Source organism: Coenobita brevimanus, chromosome 8, assembly GCF_032717465.1.
Source record: "Coenobita brevimanus isolate Jiangsu-jjx chromosome 8, ASM3271746v2, whole genome shotgun sequence".
Taxonomy (NCBI): Eukaryota; Metazoa; Arthropoda; class Malacostraca; order Decapoda; family Coenobitidae; genus Coenobita; species Coenobita brevimanus.
This window is the reverse complement of record NC_136961.1, coordinates 33,847,290-33,872,037: the sequence shown is the minus strand read 5'-3', so window position 1 is coordinate 33,872,037 and position 24,748 is coordinate 33,847,290. Positions and strand designations below refer to the sequence as shown.

The following is a 24,748-nucleotide window of genomic DNA, read 5'->3' as shown; positions in this document are numbered from 1 at the left end:
ACTAACCTTCAATCCTCCCTAATAGCATGATCCAAACTGAATCAGAACTGTCTAAGCTACACAGTCAAAATTTTTTTCATGAAATTCAACCTTGACCTTTAAGGGTGATTTACCCTTAAATCGTCCATAAAATTTGGTTTGAATTACATAAAAACTGCTTAAATGGACCTAGTCCTTAAATCTACTGTTCTCAAAAACAAAAGGTCAACCACTGGGTTGATTCTTAAATTTTCCGCCAAGGTAGGTAGAGGTGGGATCGAAACCGAGTTATTTTGTTAACACACACACACACACACGCACACACACACACACACACACACACACACGGCTGAATATTTGATCTCGTATGAAGCTGAACGTTAATGCATATATAAAGAATTATTGTAGAAACACACATTTTAATGGCTTCTGTAAATGTTTTTATCTATACCCTTACATACACTGCATACTGCAAACAGTGCCAGTGTGTACTATATGGTGCCGTTTAGTGAGCCAGAGTCTCAGCCGCTTCGAGTAGCCACATGGACCGTTGGTCGAGGCTTGGTGCTCAACTACCTGAACCAACTCTTCCCTCACAAGTTTACAAAGTAAGTGAGCATTAAAGCTATGGAGAGATTTCGAGATTTTCTTTTTTATCAGGTTTACTCTCTCGTGGTCAGGACAAATATACCCTCCGAGACCACTCAGCACTTAAAAAAAAAAAAAATGTTTCTGAACAGTGTTTTGTTTTGGAGCAAGTGTTTTATGGCTTGATAGGGCAGCAAAGCACCACCTCCATCATCATCAGAGCTACTACCACCACCGGCATCATCTTCATAGCTATCACCACCACCATCACAGCTACCACTGCTACCACTACCACCATCCTGATCACAGGTACCGCAAACACCTGTACCACCACCACCACAGCTACCACAGTTTTCTGCTGAATAAATCTGTCTGTTCACACCGTCAGTAAAGTAATAGTCATCAGACTGTAAATGTGCAACCCCCACCTGTGTGTGTGTGTGTGTGTGTGTGTGTGTGTGTGTGTGTGTGTGTGTGTGTGTAGAGATGCGTGAAACTCCACAGAAATGCCCCGCTGTATTTTTCAGTGTATGCGGTGCTGTATGTAAAACCAGTGAAGACGGTTATTAGAGTCCAAATCATCCTTTCACTAGACATAGAATCGAAACTGGCTCATCTGGGATCCAGCTCCAGTTCTACTGCCAGTGTTCATCAAAACCATTTTTCCAATTTTGTTTCCACCAGACACACACGTACATAAATCTGTCCTTCTGCTACAGAAGACGACGGCAGCTACACTCACTAATATGGTATGTTTCTCAGTCTTTGATCCCAACGTGTGTGACTGTGCAGAACAATTCTGGATCCACAAACTTTGCCACATATGAAAAGAGAAACCTGTACTGTACACAGGAAAAATCATCTGATAAATTACCAATATGCTGGGAATCGAACCAGGGACTCTCAGGTGAGAGCCAGGCAGCATACCACTACACCACGAACAGGTAAAAGTTAACTCACGTTGTCACAATCTTGTAACCAACGTCCCTCCGCCCCCACTGTGGTCATCAAGAGGATGAGTTAACCCCTTGGCACTAGGGCCAGGGGGTTAACTCATCCTCTTCATGCCCACAGTGGGGGCGGAGGGACGTTGGTTACAAGATTGTGACAACATGAGTTAACTTTTACCTGTTCGTGGTGTAGTGGTATGCTGCCTGGCTCTCACCTGAGAGTCCCTGGTTCGATTCCCAGCATATTGGTAATTTATCAGATTTGCCACATATATCATGTAAAGTTCAGGTTCGTTGGGAGAACTTTGTTCTGGCTGTGCATCCATTGTCTACACTCTTCTCTGGCCAGGATCTGAGCTTCTTTGAGATGAACAGTTCCCTCACTGCACAGGGCTCATCCTGGTTCTCTGTCAGAGGGATTAGTTTCAAGATCTATTGTTATGATGCTCCCCTTTTTCAGGGTTGTCCTTATATAATCTTTACACCACATCTTCCGTCCCCTTGTATTGCAACATGCTGCAGGAAGTTGGCCATACAGAACCTGACAGGCAAGGCAATGCTCAGGCATGCAAAACAAGTGTCCGACCCGTCTAAGCTGTTTGTTAGCCAACGTGGTTTCTATGCTGGTTGACACTGCCCGATGGAAACTCTGTGATTGAGGGACTTTTTCCTCCCATGTAAGTCCTGGGATGCGTTGTAAAAATCACGAATAAAAAGATTCAAGCTATATGGTAGTCCAAAAAAATAAACTTTAGATATTTGCTGCTCCACAAGGCTGCCCTTGTTCCTACTGGCAAGACATGTTTCTGGTAAAAGTTTCATCAGATTTGAACAATATTTAAAGGCTGCATAAAATGAAGGCTTTTATGGGATACTCGATAGAAAGCAAACAAAATTCGTATAACTTCAGACATTGTTTAAACCAAATATATTAGTTTGTAATTAACAACTTTAACACTGCATAAAACAAAAATGTTAAATGTGAGTTCATTACTGAAAAATTATTAACAACTTTAATCCCAGTATACTGTAGAACAAAATTGTATGACTGTGAGTTTATTATAACTACTGCACTTGTGGCTGATCCGGAGAGACTGAGACAGTTGGTACAGGAGTTTGGAAGGGTGTGTGAAAGGAGGATATTGAGAGTAAATGAGAATAAGGGTAAAGTGATGAAGTGTACGAGGTTGGTTGACGGTAGGAAGATGAATATAGTTTTGAATGGAGAGTTGCTTGAGGGGGTAGAATGTTTTAAATATTTAGGGTCACATGTTGCTGTGGATGGAAGAGTAGATGCAGAAGTGAAGTTTAGAATGAATGAAGTAGGAAAGATGCTGGTAGGAATGAGAAGTGTTTAGATATTATTCGCTTAGAATGGACGTAAAGATAAGGCCGTATGAGGGTGAAGTGGTACCAACTGCATTATATGGGGCTGAAACATGGAATATGGGTGTTGGAGAAAGGAAAAGTTTGAATGCAATGGAGATGAGGTGTTCGAGGAGTATGTGTGGAGTGAAGCGTATCGATCGAGTGAGAATTGATGAAGTGCGAAGAACTGGAGTTATGCAGGAGATGGCTGATCGAGTTGAGCAGAGAGTGTTGCAATGGTTTGGGCATATGGAGTGGATGGATGAAGAAAGAATGGATGAAGAGCGACTGATGAAAAAGATAACTGGAGCGGATGTGAGAGGTGTAAGCCTGATAGGAAGACCACGAATAGGATGGATGGACAGTGTGAAGAGAACGTTAGATGCAAGGGGGATGTCTGTTGAGCAAAAGAGTGGCTGTGCGTAATATGAATGATTGGAGAGAAACGGTGAATGAAAAGATGGTGACACGGCCCAGAGGGGATATTCCCCCGTATTAGATCTGATCAGCTGATCAGGTCAGATGTAGGTTAGGGATTGGGTCCATTATGATGTGGCAGGGGTAAACCAGTTATGTTCTTGGGCTCCACTGTTGATTTTGCTGATTGCTCTGCGCAGCTGAATCTCGTGTGGTGTGTTGCAGTGGGGATCTGTCCCTTCTCCCCTTGTGGCTAAGATACAAATTAATGTGTGTGTGTGGAAGAATAAAATGGGAGTGTGTCGTCCTGCTTTGGCTACCTCCCTTTCTTTGGGGGAAGCAGCTTAGGTATATAGATAGAATAGTTGTGTAATGACAGTATAATATACCATATATTTACTTACTTACTTACTAGGTATGCACATATAACATCTTTTGCTTATTGTACAATTAAACTTAGACTGTTTAGATCAGTAAAGTGAAAAGTTTAAGTACTTTATTGAGGCAAGACTGCAGATTTTTTGGAAGATGAGTACCTTTGCCTATGAATTCTGACTGTTTGTAATAAAAAATGCTTTCGGACTTCATTTGTTGTCAGTGTATTGTGGTAAGAATCAGTGAGACTAATGCCTCTTTCTGTGCTATCATTCACTACTTTACTCCTTAGATTTTCTTCTATATGGCAAGGTCAGTGTCATCTGCTAGCCAGGTAGCACGGTCTTATTTCTAGAAATTCTAACTCTTCACCGTCTACAGTTATAATGGTAAAGAGTTTCACTGACCTGCTTGTAATGTATGCTCCTAATGGATGACTAATATCAACTTCTGTAGCTGGAGTGCGACGTGCACTATCTGGTTTTGGTGGCCTCAAGGTTTGCAACCATTGCAGCCTTTGTGTTGTTGCTTACAGAGTTGTCAAATAGAACCATTGGTGATAGGTGTTCAGACAAATACCAGAAATGCCGCTTGATTACTTTCAAGGCATTCTCTCTAATACTGACATCATGGTATGGCTGAGGCATATTAATCAACTTCAAATAATTGAAAAGGGAATTTCGTGGGACTGGAACTTCATGCTTGAACCTATTTTATACCATAGAGACAAACAGTCCAAGTTTCAGTATAACTTTTAATTCACGAGCAGTGTGCTTAAACTGATCACTAGTGAGCAATATTTTAAATGCATATATTCATTTCATCATCCAGTGAGCATGGTGTATGGCACCAGGAGCACGAAGTATGTATTCTCCATCTGGTGTACTGCCTAGAAATGTGAGACACCTCCAATATTTTCATGTAGTCTTCAGGTAGATGCTATTCTTTTATTGCATAATGAATAGTATATTATCATTTCCCGAAGCAGAGATTCTTGAATGGAACTAAACATCATTTCCTGGCTGAAAAGCTTCTTCTTTGCTGATCTTGTTCCACCATTTCTGAAAATGTTTTTAAAATTCATTTCTGGGCCAGATGACAGTCCAAGGGTTTCAGTTTCAACATCTGATAAAACTACTTCAGATATGTGGTGACGCCATAAAAGTTCCTTTCCAAGAGATTCTTCTATTAGTGTACAAGCACCTGACCGCAAACCTGTATTTGAAGCTGAAATACAGTATCAAACACGAAGCTTTTGACTTATATAAGCCCGTTTCCAAGAGATGCCTGTATTAGCGTATACGCACGTGACCGTAAGCTTGTATTTGAAGCTGTAGTATCAAGTACCAAGCCTTTGACTTTTGACTTCAGATGCCAAACTTCTAACAGCTCAGTGCAGGCTTTGGCGTCTTCCTCACCAGTACTGCTGTTTACCTTTGGTACACCAAGTAGTTTTTCTGTTTCAAATCCTAATATCAATATAGCCATTCTGTCCACTTGTTTAGATTTTATACCTGCAAAATCTGGTAAGAGCTTTCCATGCCTGTGGAGCAGAAGGGGTATAAACGAATTGTGGATGATTTCTCTCTTGAAGCTCTCAATTCCCGATTTTTAATCCAAGCACGACGTATACCACTTCCTGATAATGAATGATCAGTAACATCATGATCCAGAGCACTTGCTGCAGCACTGGTGACAAACATTGCCTAGATCAGAGAGATTAATCCTGCCTATTGCTGATGCAACAAGTGGTGTAACAAATGTATTAAGGCTCTTTCTAGATTTCCTGGGCTCTCCAGGTCCATCTTGTACATAAAGATGATGTGATTCTGAATTTTCACTCCTTTCACTGCAATCACTCAGACTTCCTGTATCTTTCCTTTCTGGAGAAGTAAATTGCTTCCTTCTTCTTTCTTCTTCTTGCTCAGGTCTGATTATTTTGTTTTCGTGTTTTATTTTCTGCCAAGATTTTGTCAACATAACTCATGCTGCAGCTAGACTTGTCATCACGTTGCATCATAAGGAGGATTTTATCCTCTTAATTTTTCATGCATTGAATAACATCTTTGCTGAGTATGTCAAAAAGACTGTGAGGTTCATCAAGAAACATTTGTTCCTTTAACCTCCGATATTCAGATTTTTTAGACGAGCTTTTTTGAGTAGAAAATACTCATCATAAACTTTTAATAGTTTTTGTTCAGCTGAGTCATTCCTTGCACTGGTATTCTGACTTTGTCAGTATATTATGGTTGCCCTGACAGGTAAATTGGCAATTTTTCTGAAAGTGTTGTTTTCTACATAATGATAAAACAGTCAAATCTTTTAGACATGAAAATTCTGTTTGTGATACCTCTTTCTAGCTTTCCAAACAGCACAATCCTGCACCATCTTTAAACATACTTGGGGTTTCATTCTCTCGGGATCTATCTTGGAAACATCATATTATATCTCTTGTAAAATCTGCTTTCAAGAGATAGGTGTGCTAAGCCGACTCCGTACCTTCTTTACCCCTCCACAGGTATTGACTTTTTACAAGGGTTTTATTCGGCCCTGTTTAGAGTACAACTCTCATGTGTGGGGATGCTCCCCACATACAGCTCTTCTCAGCAAGGTGGGGTCAAAGGTTTTTGTCTCCTCTTACTGGCTTCTTTCAAACTCTGTCTCTTCGCCACACTGATGCATCTTTATCTCTTCCATCCTATTTCAATGGTCATTGCTCCTCTGAACGATCTGCTTGCACCCCTGTAACACTACGACAGGCAAGTAGCACCGGTCTAGCAACAAACACTCATCCCTTTTCTGACCAACTCTCTAATGCAAGAGTTAACCGTTACTCCCAGTCTTTCATTTATGCAACAGGTTAACTTTGGAACTGTCTCCATCTGTCTGTATTTCGTACTCTTTATGATTACCGGTCTTTCAAACGCAGTGTGTCCAGACGTCTCGAAATGAACAGATCTTTAATTTGGCTCTCTGTTGTATTGTTCTTGTTTTCTCTTGGAAGGAATGGTTTGTGGGGCCCTGGCCTTTGGTTCCTTTTTCCTTGCATTAAATAAATGGACACTGATAGGAAACTTCGAGTTTTTGATATGTTTATCACATGCTCAGCTGCAGTGGACTACAACAATATTAAAAAGAGCTCGCTCAGAAAGACAAAAGTTTCTGACCAAAGCTTTAAATCTGTCTAAATTCTAAAACTGCACTCACTGGTACATATGTTACAGATCTGAAACAATCCTGGTGATTATTCTTGGCTGGCCTCAAGTTTAAAAGGTATGAAAGCATGTGGCTTTGACCATAGAAGCAGTATAAAATCTGAACAGCTGGATAGTGGGAAAATTAACACTGCATATGCAGAGGTTTAAAACCATTAACACAACTATCTATCTATCCATCCCTTGCCAGCCGCCATAATCCCGCAAGAGGTGTCCATTTGACTTTGAGTTATTTGTTTTACGGGGAGGAACACTAACCCTCCACCAACCCACTTGCTGACACGTAGGGAGCACGTATGGTTTGGTTATATGGTTACCACCCAGCTTGTCACTCAGTGTAAAGCCACCTGTAAAGGAAAGAAAAGCAATAAGAAGTGACAGGGAAGATGGGAAAAATACGAAGAGAGGAGGGCAGGCACAGAAAAAGAGTGATAAAGGCTAAGGAAGAAGTAGGCAGCACTACATCAAGTGAGTAGATGATGGTCGCCACCACCTACCACTAACGTAAAAAAAAAAAAAAAAAGCATAAAGTCTGATAATACTTTCGTAGGCTACCCAAATAACCGCAGTCAGAATTTCATGCATCTATCTATCTATCTATTGCCAGTCTCCTTAATCCCATAAGGGGTAGCCACAAACAAGTCGCCCGGTCCCCCGCCATTTCATTACCCTGCTCCCAGCTCACACACCCCTCTCTAATATACCACTCCACTCCATCCCTCCATCTCATCCTTGGCCTCTCCCTCCCTCTCCCCTCTTCCACCTCACTCACACACACTCTCCTCGTCATTGTATGTATTTCATACATATAACACAAAATTCTTCCCTAATGTGCATCCTCTGAAATTTTTTAAAATGAGCTAATACTTTCCCTGTGATGTCTTTTTGCTATTGGAACAAGGGCAGCCTTGTGGAGCAGTACATTTTAGACTTTTTTTTTTTTAATCCACTGATCGTGAACCACCCTATAGTCCAGTATTCAGCACTGTATAAGAGGGCAGAGAGGCATGCAGCTGTATCCAATGATCCCTTCATCTCGATTCTCATGCTGATGTTTTCAAAGACTCTGGATGTGAGACGCATGAGAGGGGTGGTTGATTCGTGTGAGCACACTTCCAAGGTAGGTAAAATTCTCCACCTGTTTTCCATTTTCGCCATTTATCTGAAATGCAAGAGGCTCTGCTGTGTTGTTTCACTGAGATATTGTTATTATTATTATTATTATTGTTATTTTTTTACGTTTATTTGCAGCCTGATTGCATAATGTATGTTGGAAATGATGGTGAGAGAATGTTCTAGGGCTTTTGGGGTTTGTGTAAGGGTGGCACAGTCATCATCATATTGCAGCTCTAGGAAATGAACTATTCTAGTCTTTGATTGTGCTTGAAGACATCTGAGATTAAATAAGTTATCGTCGAGCTGGAACTGCATTTTATTCCATCATCATTGCTCATTTGTTGGTGACTTAAAAGAGTGACTGCAGTGAGACAGATGTTGAAAATAACAGGAACTAGGACACATCCCTGCTTTACGCCCACTCCCACATTGAAGTGCTCAGATTTGCTCACACCAATCGACACATTAGCATTCCTGTTGTCTCATGAAGGCTCTGGATGGTATGAAATTTGTTTGGAACTCCAAATTTTGAAAGAGCATTCCGCAAAACATTTCAGTTGACGGTATAAATGCTTTTGCAAGATAGATGAATGAATAATACAAGTCACAGTTTTGCTCATGGCATTTCTCCTGTATCTGTCGGGCAAAAAGATCATATCACAGGTACTTCGTTCCTTTCGAAATCCGCAGTGTATTTCAGGGAAATGTTGACTTAGTCAAATGTTTTGTAATTCTGGATAACATTATCTTGGCTAGTACTTTGTTAGCCATTACAAGGAGGGAGATGCCTCTGCAGTTGTCACAATCTGAGCATTCTCGTTTCTTTTTGTGGATGGTTAAAAAATCAGAAGTAAGGATTTCAGATGGAATTTGTTCTTGGTTCCAGAGAGTCTGTTTGAGATTATGGAGATGCTGGTAAGTAACTGGCCACCCTCTTCTATCAGTTCAGATGGTATCCCATCCGGGCCAGGTCTTTTTGTTATTTTTCAGACATTAGATGATTTGAATAGTATCTGCAGGTGTAGGTGGGACATCAAGATCTGGTGCTTGAGGAGCATCTAGGATGTTATCAAGGATATTGTGCTCCACTGGGTTTCTTTGACTGAGTAAAGTGCTGAAGTGTTGCGTCCATCATTCTAGGAACACTTGCTTATCTTTCAGGAGCTCTACTTTGACTTATCGAACAGGGTTTATGTTGTGTTTGGTTGGCCCATAGATGTCTTTAATGGACTTGTTGAACCCATGTTGGTCATTAATATCAGTCAGTCTTTGTAGCTCCTTTGTTTGCTCAGTCCACCATTTGTTCTCCATGCCACGCAGTTTTCTCTGGGTTTCACTTTTGAGATTCTGGAATTCAGTCTTTAGAGTTAAGGAGCTTGGATGAGCGAGCCAGTTGTTATATGCTCTATTGTTCACTGCAAGAAGGTCTTTTATACCCTCAACATTTTCATCAAACCAGTTTTGATGGAAGCGATTGGAGAAGCCTAATGTTTCTTCTGCAGTGCTGTGGAGCAGTGTCTTAATGTTTAGCTGCTCAGTGTCTAGGATTGATGCATTGTTGTTTGGATCAAGTGATGGGCATTCAGAGAACTTGTCTGTAACATTGGTGTGGAAGGTGTTACAAGTTGCCATGTTCTTTCAGCTACTACTGTAAAATTTTTTGATGGATGGTCTACTGCACATTTGTGGGCATAATATGACTTACTGTGCTGCAGTTTGGTGACTATAAGGCTGTGGTCTGTTGTGCACTCAGCAAATCTCATAGCTCAGGTTATAAGAACTTCTCTTCGATCTCACTGCCTTAAAATGACGTAGTCAATTAGGTACCAATGTCTTAGATCACGGGTGCATCCATGTGGTTTTGTGTTTATTCTTAAGTTGAAAAATGGTGTTGGTGATGACCAGACTAAAGTATGAACATAAGAAATGTAACCTAAGGCCATTGTTGTTCATGTTACTAACACCATGGCAGTCTATAATGCCTTGCCAGAGGAGATTATCGTTTCCTACTCTGGCATTAAAATCTCCATGCAGAATCGGTTTGTCATTTGGTGGTACTTACCAAATGGTGGCATCCAATTAGTCAAGAATAATCTTTGTCGGTGTCCTCAGAATCAAGCAATGGGGCATTGGCACTGATAAGTGTTGCATATCGGCCTTCAGAGAGTGGTATGCACCACGACATCAGCCTCTCGGATATGCTCACAGGTGTTTCTTGGATATTCTGTGGTAGGTTGCTTCAGACTGCAAAGCCAATACTGTGGTCTCTTACACTTTTGCGTATCCCTGCCAGAAATAGGTATACCTTTCTCCTGCTTCCATAAGATTGCACTGTCTTGGGAGGTGAGTCTCAGACATGGCAGCAATGTCAATTTTATAGCTTTTCAGTTCATGGGGAATAAGGGCAGTTCTACGGTACGGTAGTGTCATGGTCAGTATCAAGCAAGGTTCGTATATTACAGATAACAAGAGTCAGAGGGATTGTTTTGGTTTTTCGACCGCAGTGTGAGGTGCCTTGACAGACAGTTATCTGCCCAGGTGGTGCAGAGCAGCAAATGTTTAGGTTACATTTTTCTAAACCTCTCCCCATCAGGGGTATGCAGTTAGGCATCCATTTCCGGTTCCTTAGTTGCAAGGGATTCTGCCGAAGGCATGACGTGCTCCTATCCCATCATTCCAGCGACCACTGAGCCAGTGCCTCCTATGCACAGGACTCGAGCTAACGACTTCCAGCCACATCCATGGCCTGTTATTGTCACCCTCTCCTGTCACCAAAGGTCATTGTTTTAATGAAAGATGAGATGGTAGGCAAGAACAGCAGTTGACTTGCGCCAATGAATAAATTAGGTGTAATAGTAAGGTTGTGCAGTCCTTACCACCATGTAATTTGACCCTTCTCAGCCTGTGAATCTTAGTAAAAACGAAATGCGTATCCAAATTTCGTTCATTGGTGCTGCTGTCCTCAGTTTTTGGTAATCTATCTATCTATGCCAGACGCCTCAATCCCGCTTGGGGTAGCCACAAACATATCGCCTCCAAGTCGCCCTGTCCCCTGCCATTTCACTGCCCTGCTCCCAACTCACACCCCCCTCTCTCATATACCTCTCCACCCCATCCCTCCATCTCATCCTCGGCCTCCCCCTCCCTCTTCCCCCCTCCACCTCACTCACATACACTCTCTTCGTCAGTCTTTCACCCTCCATCCTCTCCACATGGCCAAACCACCTCAGTGTGTTTCTCATAATGCTTCCTATCACATCCACATCCACACCACAACGCTCCTTTATATCTTCATTCGTCATCCTGTCTCTCCACGTGACTCCACAGGCTCCTCTTAAATAACTCATTTCCACTGCTCTCACTCTTGACTTGTGTCCTTCCAACAATGTCCAAGCTTCACTTCTGTACGTTAGAGTTGGTATCACAATACTGTCATGTAGTAACTTTTTCACTTCCATGCTCACTTCCCCGTTTCTTATCACTGATTTCAAAGAACCAGCAACCTTTCTTCCCTGCTGTACCCTTTCAAGCACTTCACCCTCCAAACCTCCATCCTTACTCATCACACTACCCAAGTATTTAAACGTACTCACATTTTCCAATTCCTCACCATCCAACCTCGCTGTACATTCACTAACCTCACCTTTCTCAAAGACCATCACTTTACTCTTCCCTACATTCACCTTTAGATTCCGTTTCTTACACACACTCCCAAACTCATCCACCAAGCCTTGCAGCTCCCCTTCGTCTTCACTCAACAACACAGTTTCATCTGCAAACAACAGTACAGGGAGTTTCCAAACACTATCCTCTCTCACCAGGGCCACTCCAACATCCACTACCCTACCTTGTACCTCTTTTATTACCCCATCCATGTACAGATTGAACAACCATGGAGACATGACACATCCCTGTTTCAAACCAACTTTCAAAGAGAAAAATTCACTTAGTTCACCATCCACATGCACTGCAGCCTTCGCACCATCGTACATACTCTTCACAGCATTCAACAACTTCCCATCTACTCCACATATTCTTAACACTTTCCACAATCCTTGTCTATCCACCCTGTCATATGCTTTCTCCAAATCCATGAAAGCCGCATACAACTTCTTTCCCTCCTCTAGAAACTTTTCCACTAAAGATCTAAGAATGAATATCTGATCTACACAACCTCTTCCCTTCCTAAAGCCTCTCTGTTCTTCTCCAACTAATTTCTCTGTTCTTTCTCTAACTCTGTCTATAAGTATCCTACCATACACTTTTCCTATTATACTAAGAAGACAAATACCCCTATGATTACCACAAACTTCTTTTTCCCCTTTTCCTTTGTACAAGGGAATAATTATACCTGACTTCCAATCCTCCGGGACTCTACCTTCCTCCCAGGCCAATCTGCACATCTTCCACATCCATTCTACTACTATCTCTCCCCCATGCTTCAGCATTTCACCACACACTCCATCAATTCCTGGGACTTTCCCCGTTTTAACTTTCTTCATTGCTTCCACAACTTCTATCCTACTGATTTCTTCCTGTCTTCTCACCTCCCTCCTTCTCCCAGCCATTCCCCAGCCACTTATACTCGCATTACTTCCATCCTCTACGTTCAACAATTCCTTAAAGTGTTCTCTCCATCTGTTCACTTTTTCTCCCTTCTCCACTAGTAATCAACCACTTTTATCTTTCACTCCCCTGCTTACTTCACTTCCACCCTGTCTTACTCTTTTCACTTCTCTCCAGAACATTTTCTTACAGTCCCTCCACTTTACACTCAAATTCCTTCCAAATTCCTCATCCACTCTCTTCTTACTCTCTCTTACTAATCTTTTCACCTCTCTCTTTCTTTCCACATATAACTCTCTCTTCCACCTCTCAACTTCTTCCACACCCCTATTTTTCATCCATTCATTGTGTGCTTTCTTCTTTTGTGCCACAGCCTGTTTCACCTCTTCAGTCCACCACGCTATTCCTTGCACCCCCCTCCGTCTTCCCTTCCTTCCACACACCACATCACATGCTGCACATATTTCTTCTGTAAATATCTTACACACACCTTCCACGTCTCCCATCTGCTCCAATTCATATTTGCCCAATCGTTCCTCCACTTCTCTCTTATACTCTGCCTTTTCCTCATCCTCTTGTAACCTTTCCACTCTCCTTGCAACTACTCCTTCCTCTCGTCTTTCCCCTCTTCTATTCCTCCATCTTACTTGCATTCTAATTCTGGCCACCACCAAGTAGTGGTCAGAAAGTCCACTCCCCCAACCTCTATACACTCTTGCATCCTTTACACATCTTCGCATCCTTTCATCCACACACACATAATCAATCATTGCCTTCCTTTCATTCAGTTTCTGGTAAAATAAGTAAAATTTACCATTCTGCATAATTTCGTGTTCCTAACAATTTTCACATAAGACGTGGACCCCATTCATCAAGAATATACAGTAATTCGGTGAATGAATGAGTGAATGAGTGAGTGACACATATATGGACATGCAATATTTTTAACCACAGTTATTGGCCCGATATAAACAGTGTTTAATTGAAGATATGTTCTGAAATCTTTACTAATAAAGCGTCGTGTCATCGAGTTCCTTATTTACTGAATTGTACAAACTGCTGTGTCAAACAAAAGTATTGTCTCAATAATTAAATGGGAACACAAAACGACAGCAACTCCTATTTCATAATTTAACTTCACAAACATTTGCCTGATGGCAAATGCTTCTCTTTCTCTTTTCGCATAATTTACCACAAATACTGGACTCTGAGTGAAATCTTGGATTAACCGATGCTATGGTCGCCATGCTGCTTTTCATAGCCAACAACATGTCTGAGAATGTCAAGGGTAATAGTGTGATGAATTTTAACTGCAACGAACAATGTTCTTCTGCAGACAACTGTCACGTTCGTAGTATTTCTCTGTAGCAGAATTTTTTTTTTTTCTTGTCATTCAAAACTTTGCCAGAGTGACAAAAGTCACTGGGATGCCGGATTCATTGCCACACCATCCTGCCAAACCTATTGCTGCCACAGTCCACAGTTACCATCTTAACAGTGCCGCACTTACACTGCCACACATTACAGTCACACAACACACTGACATATTGCCAAACCTCGCGTTACCACACCTCACACTAGTACATTTAACGTTGTTGCACCTCACGCTTCCATACCTCACAATGCCATACATCACACTACCACACTTCACACCGTGTCATCCCTCACACCTCACACGGACATACGCTACACTAACACACTTCACAGTGATAACTCACACACCGCCACACCACAGACTGTCACAAGTCACACTGCAACACTTCTCAGCTACACTCTATACATCTCACGCTGCCACACCGCAGCCTGTCACGCCTCACACTGTCACACCTCAAATACTCCAGATACTGCCACAACTCACACGGACACTTATCATGTTCGCGTACCACACACTGCCTCACCTCACACTGTCACAGTACACAGTGCCATGCCACACGCCGTCACACTCACACAGAACACATTTTAAAGTGACATCTCCCACTGCCAGTAGCCGCACTGACATACAACATACTGTCATACTTCACACACACACACACACACACACACACTCACACACACACACTCACACACACACACACACACACACACACACACACACACACACACACACAAGTCTATAGTAATCACTGGTATAGAAGAGGAAGAAGTAAAAAGCAAGATCACAAGACACAAAAAGGAGATGGCAAATGTAATAAGCTTACTGAAAGAAGTATCGGAGGAAATCTGTAGTAAAGACATAGAGGAACACAAAAGGTTAGGGAAATATGAGAAAAGCAAGACAAGACCTCTAAAGGTGACTTTCCAGAGTGTAAACACTGTGGAAGAGATACTAAAAAATGCAAAGAATCTTATGGAAAAAGAGGAGTTCAAAAATATATGGATAAAAAGATGCCTAACACAAGAGGAACTGGAATTACTGAAAGAGAAAAGGGAGGAAGCAAAAACAAAAAATGAGGGAAGATCAGAAGAGGAGAAAAAGAAATTTTTTTACAAAGTAATAGGATTGCAGGTACGAAAGTGGTACACAAACAGGATGGAATAAAAAGGAGGAAGGTAGAAGAACCATGTCATGACAAGTATATAAACAAGATGATAAAGTTGATGTACTCAAATGTGGATGGAATGGTATCTAAATTACTAGAGATAAATGATTATGTCAGAGAAAATGAACCACAAGTAATATGCCTAACTGAAACAAAATTAACACCAAGGATATCCAATGACATACTAAACTTAGAGGAATACAATATATGGAGAAGAGACAGAAATTAAAAAAAAAAGAGGAGGAATTATAATATTAACCAAGAAAAATCTAAAAGTCAATGAAATAAAACTAGATATACCATCACAAGTAGAACTGATTGCAGTAGAGATCAGCACATCTGAAGGTAAAGTAATTGTAGCCAATTTGTACATGCCACCCAGATCAAACACATGGGAAAGAGATGAATATGAGGACCTGGCAGAGAGTACAATTCAGAGTTTAAGATCATTACTACATAAAATGGAAGAGAAATCAGAAAGAATGATACTAACTGGGGATTTCAATACAAATATAAATTGGAATACTCTAGATATAATTAGCCAAGAAAGCTGTTGGGACCAAAAGCTCCTGGATCTCGTACAAGAGTTCTTCCTAACGCAACATGTGAGGGAAACCACCAGAAAAAGAGGACTTGATGTACCTTCAGTGCTAGATCTAATATTTACTAGGCAAGAAAATGATATTGACAGTTTAATATATCACCCTCCACTCGGCAAAAGCGATCATGCAGTACTAAATTATAACTTCAGGATAGCATATGACATAATAAATAGCAATGACAGTTACAAAAAGAGCCTAAACTATAAAAAGGGAAATTATCAAGACCTAAAGAAGTATTTCTTAGAAGTTGATTGGGAAAATGAGCTTAGAGGACAAGATTTAAATGCTGTATATAAAAAATTCTGTGAATTTTATGAAATAGGAGTCCAAAAGTACATCCCACAGCACAAAGAAGCAGATAAGAAAATACAGAAATGGTTCAATACAGAATGTAAAAAATCAAAAGAAAGAAGAGATTTGTTGTGGAATAGATACAGAAGACATAATAGTGAAAGGGCGTATAATAATTACAAACAGGCAAGAAACGATTATACAAGAATAAGGAGGGAAGCCCACAAACAGTTTCAGGATGATATAATAAATAAAAGTAGTGATCAACCAAAGCTGTTTTACAGCTATATCAGAAGCAAAACCAAAGTAAAAGATATAATACAATCAATTACGGACGAGGGAATCACTTATACACAAGAGAAAGATATTTGTGAAGCACTAAATAAGAATTTCCAATTAGTTTTTACAGAAGAAAAAATTTTAAGAGGGACTATGTGGAACATGCATGTCCACACATACTACCAGATATACAAATAGCAGAAAAAGTAATACAGGAGTTAAGTAGATTAGACAGAGGAAAAGCAAGTGGTCCTGATGAAATTTCATGTTGGGTACTACGAGAATGTGCAAAGGAGTTAAGTAAACCATTATTTTTAATTTTCAAGAAATCTTTGAGTCAAGGTAAACTACCTGATATTTGGAAAAAAGCAAATATTTTCCCCTTATTCAAGAAAGGATATAGACAAAATCCACTCAACTACCGACCAGTATCACTGACCAGTGTTGTAAGCAAGGTATTAGAAAAGCTTATAAGAAAAGCTTGGGTAAATCATCTAGAAGAACACAGTATGATAACAGAAAGACAGTTTGGTTTCAGAAAAGGAAAATCATGTGTTACTAATCTGTTGAGCTACTATGACAGAGTAACAAACACAATACAGGAAAGGGAAGGATGGGTGGACAGTATCTATTTAGATTTCAAGAAAGCTTTTGACACAGTACCACACCAAAGACTTTTATGGAAACTGTACCATCAAGGAGGAATTCGAGGCAAACTGTTCTGTTGGATGCAAAACTTTCTCATAAAAAGAGAAATGAGAACAGTACTAAGAGGGAACTACTCATCATGGAAAGAAGTGACTAGTAGAGTACCACAGGGTTCAGTGCTGGCACCAATCATGTTTTTAGTGTATATAAATGATATACAGTAACACTGGAAATGAGAGCTATCTGAATATGTTTGCAGATGATGCAAAAATACAAAGGAGAATTATTAACGCAGACTCTTGTAAAGAGCTACAAGAAGAATTAAATAAACTTCATGAATGGAGTAGTACATGGCAAATGGAATTCAATGTGGACAAGTGTCATGTAATCAAGTTTGGTAAAAGTGGAGAAAGACCTGATTGGGATTATAAGTTAGGAAATAAAATCCTATACACATCAGAAAGAGAGAAAGACCTAGGTGTGATTAGCAATAACAGACTATCTCCGGCTGACCACATCAGCGAGAAGGTACGGAACATGTATACACTGCCTGCAAATATGAGAATAGCATTCACATACATAAATGAAGACATGCTAAGAAGGATAATAACATCATTCATTAGACCAACCCTGGAATATGCATCAGTAGTCTGGAGTCCTCATCTCAAAAAGCACATAGACAAGATTGAAAAAGTTCAAAGGGCTGCTACAAGATGGATACCAAGCTTAAGGGACCTAAGCTACGAAGAAAGACTAAATAAACTGAAACTACCAACACTACAGGAGAGAAGGAAAAGAGGTGACATGATAATGCTATATAAGTGCATATCAAGGAAGGAGAAAATAGACATAAATGATTACTTAACATATGGAGAAGCATCAGCAAGAGGACACTGGAAAAAACTGCATAAGAAGAGAGGTGATAAAGACGTAAGGAAATTCAGTTTCCCAAACAGAGCAATTGATCAATGGAATGCACTACCGAATGAAATAGTGTGCCAAAACAATTCACAAATTTAAGAATATGTACGATAAATATGGTTCAAGACACGGGACAGTACGAGCTTGACTCATTCCTGTAAAGATAAAATTAGGTAAGAACACACACACACACACACACACACACACACACACACACACACACACACACACACACACGTTTCACTGCCACACCATATACTGCAATATCTCCAAGTGCCACAGCACACATTGCCATACCACAAGCTTTCTGTACATTGCCATACTACGCACTCATATTTTCCACGTAAACATTTCACACCGCCTCACCGCCTGCGTCATACTCACAGGGATATTCCTATCCCCCTGTGTACTGGTACATATATATATATATATATATATATATATATATATATATATATATATATATATATATATATATATATATATATATATATATATATATATATATATATATATATATATATATATATATATATATATTATATATATATATATATATATATATATATATATATATATATATAGATATATATATATATATATATATATGGAGGAGTAGACTGTAGCACCAGTCGAACAGGGCAGTACTCCCGAGGTTGATGGCAAGCTGGTGATAGGGAGAGCTGGAGCTCCCGTTTCACCAGCCCTCAGGACTTGATCCTGACCATCTCCCTTTTCTGAACATTTTCAGTGCATTCATTTACACAGAGAGTAGGCCAGCATGCTCTCATAATACCTCTACCTTCAACTGTCTACACCACACTACTGTACATGCGCATAACATATCACACCTTCTATTCACATCTTTAGTAATGGCCGCTGCAATCTTACAATCAAATGAGGTGGTACCTCGGATTGCCACCACCGGCAGGGAGGGCTGGAGGCACAGGGTCCTCCCGGTCTCCATCAAGCGACTGTGCCGGCAGCGACTGTTGCTATTTCCAGGAATGCTTGTCGGCGAAGAGGTGACGGTGCGGCCTTATTCTTTACCAACATCCGCGGCCTTACCACAAATTTAAACTCAGTTCATTTTTTCCTTCAGTCCATATCCCTTTTGGCCCTTTTCCTCACAGAACCACAAATCTCACCCTCTACCGATATATCTCCATTTTGTTTTCCCGATTACCATCTCCTTACAAACTTTCGAAACAAGGGCGGCACCTGTTGTTATATCAAATCCCAATATGCAGTTGATACTATTTTAAACTTCATTTCATCCAGTTTTGATTACTCATTATATAAATTAAATTGCCAAAACATTACCAAATATATCTGTGTAGTTTATCGTTCCCCCAATGCTTCTTCGGAACCCAGTGTATTTGATTCCATATCCACTCAGTTGAGTAACCTTGACCTTGACCTTGGCAATGAAATTACCATTTTGGGTGACTTTAACATACACAATTTTGAATGGTTATTGCATTCTGCCCGGACTGACGACGCTGGTCTAGAATGCGAGCTGTTTGTGGAATCGTTTATTTTCACCCAGTTGGTAAAGCAACCAACCAGAATACCTGATAATCCTGACCATAATGCCCATCTCTTGGATTTACTCTTGACAAATAATCCAGATCAATACAGGATAGAGGTACTGTCACCACTTGGATCCTCTGACCACAATCTCATCAAAGCCTCATTAGTTAACCCTCCTACACCTCCCCATTCCGAACCTGTCAGGGTGACCCGATGGCACTTTGACAGGGCAGACTGGGATGGATTTAGAAATTATCTTGCTCATGTTCCATGGCAGTCTTTCTTCTCTAGTGATCCCAGTTCTACCCAGTCCCACATTTGCGACTTAATACTAGCTGGTATGGATTTATTCATACCAAGTCAACAGTTCACTAAAAGATCAAACTCTCCAAAATGGTTTGATGACAATTGTGCCAGAGCAACAGCCCAAAAGTCATTAGCATATAACTCTTACTTAAAATCAAATACATCTGAATCACTCTCCCAATTTAAAATTGCTAGAAATCATGCAAAAGCTGTATTAAATCTATCTAAATCAAACTTTCTTCAAAAGCAAGCATCAAAACTACTTAACAACCCTAATGACAATAGAATATTCTGGTCAACTCTTAATTCTTTCAATAATAACTTTAACAAGTCATCTTCCATTCCCCCACTAAAATCTTCAGATGGCAATATTACAAATGACCCACGTGGGAAAGCAGATATCTTTGCTAGTACCTTTGCCAGAAACTCTACCATAGATGATACAAGCCAGAATGTCTCAGTACTGGAACTTGATTCTCCCGAAATTGCCCCACTTAAAATACAGACAAGATCCGTAAAATCCATCCTAGACAATTTACCCACCAACAAAGCTCCAGGCCCAGATGGAATTCCGCCAATTGTTTTGAAAAAGTGTTCCTCTGAACTTGCCTCTGTCCTAGTCAAATTATTCAGACTATGCATACGTACTTCTTTATTCCCAAATTCATGGAAAGAAGCCAATATCCACCCAGTTCCGAAGAAAGGAAGTTCGTCTGACCCCTCCAATTACAGACCAATAGCTGTCACATCTTCTCTTGGTAAGGTATTTGAAACTTTAATTAATAAGCATATTGTTAAACATCTTGAATCCAACAACTTAATTAGTGATAGACAATACGGTTTTCGCCACGAAAGATCCACCATTGACATACTCAATCTCTTAACTCATGCGATCCATCAATCAGTTGATCTTTTTGGAGAAACTCATGCAGTAGCTCTTGATATCTCTAAAGCTTTCAACAGAGTATGGCACCGTTCCCTGCTGTCCAAACTCCCTTGCTATGGACTAACGTCTTTTGTTCCTTTGATTTCTTCTTATCTTAGTGACAGGAAAATAAGAGTAAAAGTAGATGATGTATATTCGAATTTCCACTCAATTAACGCCGGCGTGCCGCAGGGATCAGTTCTGGCGCCAACCCTATTTCTGGTTCATATTAGTGATCTCTTATCTGTCACTCACAATCCCGTTCACTCATATGCAGATGACTCAACACTACATAGTTCATTCACACTCAGACATCCATTTACAAAGTCTAATATCTCTACCTCTCAACTCAGTACAGCCATCTCCATAAATCAAGATCTAGTTACAATCAGTGAATGGGGACAAAACAACCTTGTCTCTTTTAATGCTAGTAAAACTAAATATATACAGTTTACTAATAGACAGATATTGCCAGATTCGTACATTACCTTCAGTGCTACTAATATTCCCATCTCCAAAAGTATTGAAATTCTTGGTGTCTCACTTAACAGTGCCCTCAGCTGGACCTCTTATGTCAGATCACTTGCTAAAACCACCTCAAAGAAATTTGGATTATTGTACAGAGTCCGTAACTTCTTCGCCGATGAGCAGTTAGCTATAATTTATAAGAGTCATGTGCGCTCTCAGCTTGAATATTGCTCACCCTTGTGGAACGGTTGTGGAGAGGTTGCATTAAGACAACTAGACAAAATTCAGAATAAAGCTATTAGAATCATTAACAACCCTGCCATTACTTATAAACTACCTCCCCTGCAAGTAAGAAGGAATGTTGCCTCCCTTGCATTATTTTACAGATATTTTTTTGGCAAATGCTCAGACGAAGTTGCGTCCATGGTGCCACCTCTCCATGCCTTCCCTCGTGCTACACGGGCATCTGGTAGCGCTCATGACTGGTATGTCACTCAGCCATATTGCAGAACTTCTGCCTATCAGAATTCTTTCATTCCCCAAACTGCATCTCTCTGGAACTCACTTCCCCAGAGTTGTTTTTCTCCAAATTTCAACCCACAACTGTTCAAGTCTAACTGTTACAGATATTTTTTGAATAGAGGACACCAGTAATCTGGTGTATGGATTATTTTTTTTCCCCCATTTGTTTTGCCTTCCTCCGTTCTGTTATTAATATATATATATATATATATATATATATATATATATATATATATATATATATATATATATATAAAATAACTGATTTCTGAAAATATTATATATATATATATATATATATATATATATATATATATATATATATATATATATATATATATAAAATATATAGTATATTTGTAATCACTGATTTTTGAAAATATTATATATATATATATATATATATATATATATATATATATATATATATATATATATATATATATATATATATATATATATATATATATATATATATATATATATATATATATATATATATATTGTAATCACTGATTTCTAAAAATATTATCGAACATTACAAGATATTTTGTAATGCTGCATCATAATGCTAAAAAACTTACAATAGTGATTTGTTTCCCGCAAAAGGTTCCCACATCGTCCTCATATGGTGGTAACGACGGATAAATTCCCATCACAAAATGTGATGGAGGTGGATGACCCAACGCAGCCTGGAGGCAAGCGGGTCATCATCCAGGGAGTCATGGATAACATGATGCAGCTCATGTCAAGACGAATAAATTTAACGTAAGATTTACTATTTTCCTTTCCAACACGATGATAATTACGATTTTCATTATCAGCAGCAGGACCATCATCATAATTATCACCACCATCAGCTTTATTGTCAGCTGCAGGATCAACATCAACCTAAATATGTTTATTCTATTTAACATTATGATGGATAATCACAAATTAGAAGAATAATCACCATTGACAAGACATATTACGTTACACGTCCAATTATATTTAATCATACCTTGAACATTTCATCTACATGATGATGTTTCCAAAGCCAGTAGTCTGATCCAATTTGTCTCTGTTTTACTGTTTTGCTGCACACATCGCTAGGAGGAGTTCTCCTTGACAAATAGATCTCTCACTATTTCAACTATTACTCAGGGAAATGCAGCAGGGTATTCAAATGCAGTAGGAAAACAAGTAAATATAACCTTAAGTAGTTATAATGTGGGGAGGGGGAGGGGGACTGTAAAGAGGCAAGATATATCTGTTTATAATAGGTGGAATGCTCTGCTTGGTAATATTCATTATTCAAGACCTAGCCAGTTGACTGTCTACATGAGTTTATCGTTGTTTCCTTACACTGTCGTACTCAGTAATTTTATGTAAACCCTTCTTCTGCTTCTCTGTGATGATGACGATATATTATTTTACTAAATTCGTGCAACCACCAGATGATTTTATTCAGCTCTGGAATGATGTCTGGTGGTGATGGGAGTTTCGTCTTATATATTAACTCTCCTCCTCTTACTGCCTCCTTTCAACCTTTCTTACCCACACTGTTGTATCTTTATCTCTTTTCTGTCTATACTTCAATGATCAGTGCTCTTCTGAATTGTCTGCTTGTCCATCATGGCAGGCGCGTAGCATCCATCTAGCAGTAAACTTTCAACACCCTTTTGTCCAGCTCTCTGATAGAAGAATTAACCAAAAACCCCAGCTCTTCATGTATGCAACAGGTCAACTCTGGAACTTTCTTTCTCTGTCTGCATTTCCTTTTGTCTATGACCTCTAGTCTTTCAACCTAGCTCTTGTTCTAGGGATTTTACAGCATGGTTGCTAAGTGTACCGCCCTCCGCCTGTCGGCTCATAGTCACGAAGCTCATAGGTCTGTACCCCGGGGTTCCCTTCTCTGTTAACTTTTGAAAATGCCCAGTTCCGTCCTATATTGAGGATACTGGGCAGAAATGAGTTAAACGCAAAGTGTCTAGACATCTCAAAACGATCGGATATTGAATTGGGCTTTTTTTTTTTTTTTTTTAAATTCACGGGGGTAACAATGTTGTGGACTTCTATTCTTGTGTTTCTTCTTCCATTCATTAAAAACTATATATAAAACGTCGGGTCCCGGAGGTTCTTATTACCCGAAATATGATTCTCTGAAAGTCGCATGAATAAAGGTGAAAAATACATCATCGGACTGAAGAGGCTAGACTCTTCAACCAGTTAAATTTAACTCTTTTTGTGTCCAAATACCGGTAACAACACTTTTACTCCTGTCTGCACTCACTCTCACCCACCAAATTTGATGGGTAAATAGACCATATCCCGGGGAACAATCGATTAACTATTGGTACCGATCCGGATCGTATTACAGATTCTGGATCTGGAAAACGCTTTTTGTGAAACCTTAATGAATGATTAGAAAGCCTAGTCCATCATGAAGAGTGGTTTGGAAATAACGTTGACCTTATCAGAGAGATGTGCTCCACTGAGTGCCCTTTAGTTGTTTGCATGTTAACAGGATTACCCCAAAACTAACGAGATTTGGACCAAATTTGGTGGGTAAATAGCCCATGTCCCTGAGTATAATCGATCAACTTTTGGGACCGATGTTTGTTAGTCTGCCTGTTAGCGGGATTACTGAATAACTAAAAGATGGATTTGGACCAAATTTGGTGGATAGATAGCCCATGTCCCAGGGAACAATCAGTTAACTTTTGGGACAGATCCGGTTAGTATTACAGATTCTGGATCCGAAAAACACTTTTTGCAGAATACTAATCAGTGATGAGAACACCTAACCCATTTTGAAGAGTGGTTTGGAAATTATGTTGCCCATGTTGGAGAGATATGTTTCACGGAATGCCCCTCTAGTTAATATCTGCATTCACTTTTAAACACCGTTATGTGAACGAAAGTCAGTACAGCCTCATTCGCAGCTGAAGAGTCCATTTTTCCTGAGTGTGTTGTTTCGAACCAGGTACTCTTATGTGAGAGCTGCCGACAGAACATGGGGCACCAGGCTGAACAATGGGTCGTGGACTGGCATGTTGGGCCTACTGATGAATGAGGTAAGCTGTAACACTTTTTCTCATACGTTTTTTTCCACTTTCCTCCTTACGTCACTTATATGACATGGTGGCGATGCTGCGGT

The 24,748-nt window shown here is 39.9% G+C and overlaps 1 protein-coding gene across 1 annotated transcript in view; it reads left to right on the top strand.

Annotated features, from left to right (window-relative positions):
* Nucleotides 1–414: 414 nt before the first annotated feature.
* The window catches only part of LOC145407416 (glutamate receptor ionotropic, delta-1-like), a 417,443-nt gene continuing 393,109 nt past the window's right edge, over nucleotides 415–24,748 (top strand). Inside the window, exons 1-3 of the mRNA XM_080278347.1 lie at nucleotides 415–587; nucleotides 22,219–22,377; nucleotides 24,575–24,665. Coding sequence (XP_080134473.1) covers nucleotides 415–587; nucleotides 22,219–22,377; nucleotides 24,575–24,665 — 423 coding nt within the window. The remainder of the gene's footprint in view (nucleotides 588–22,218; nucleotides 22,378–24,574; nucleotides 24,666–24,748) is intronic.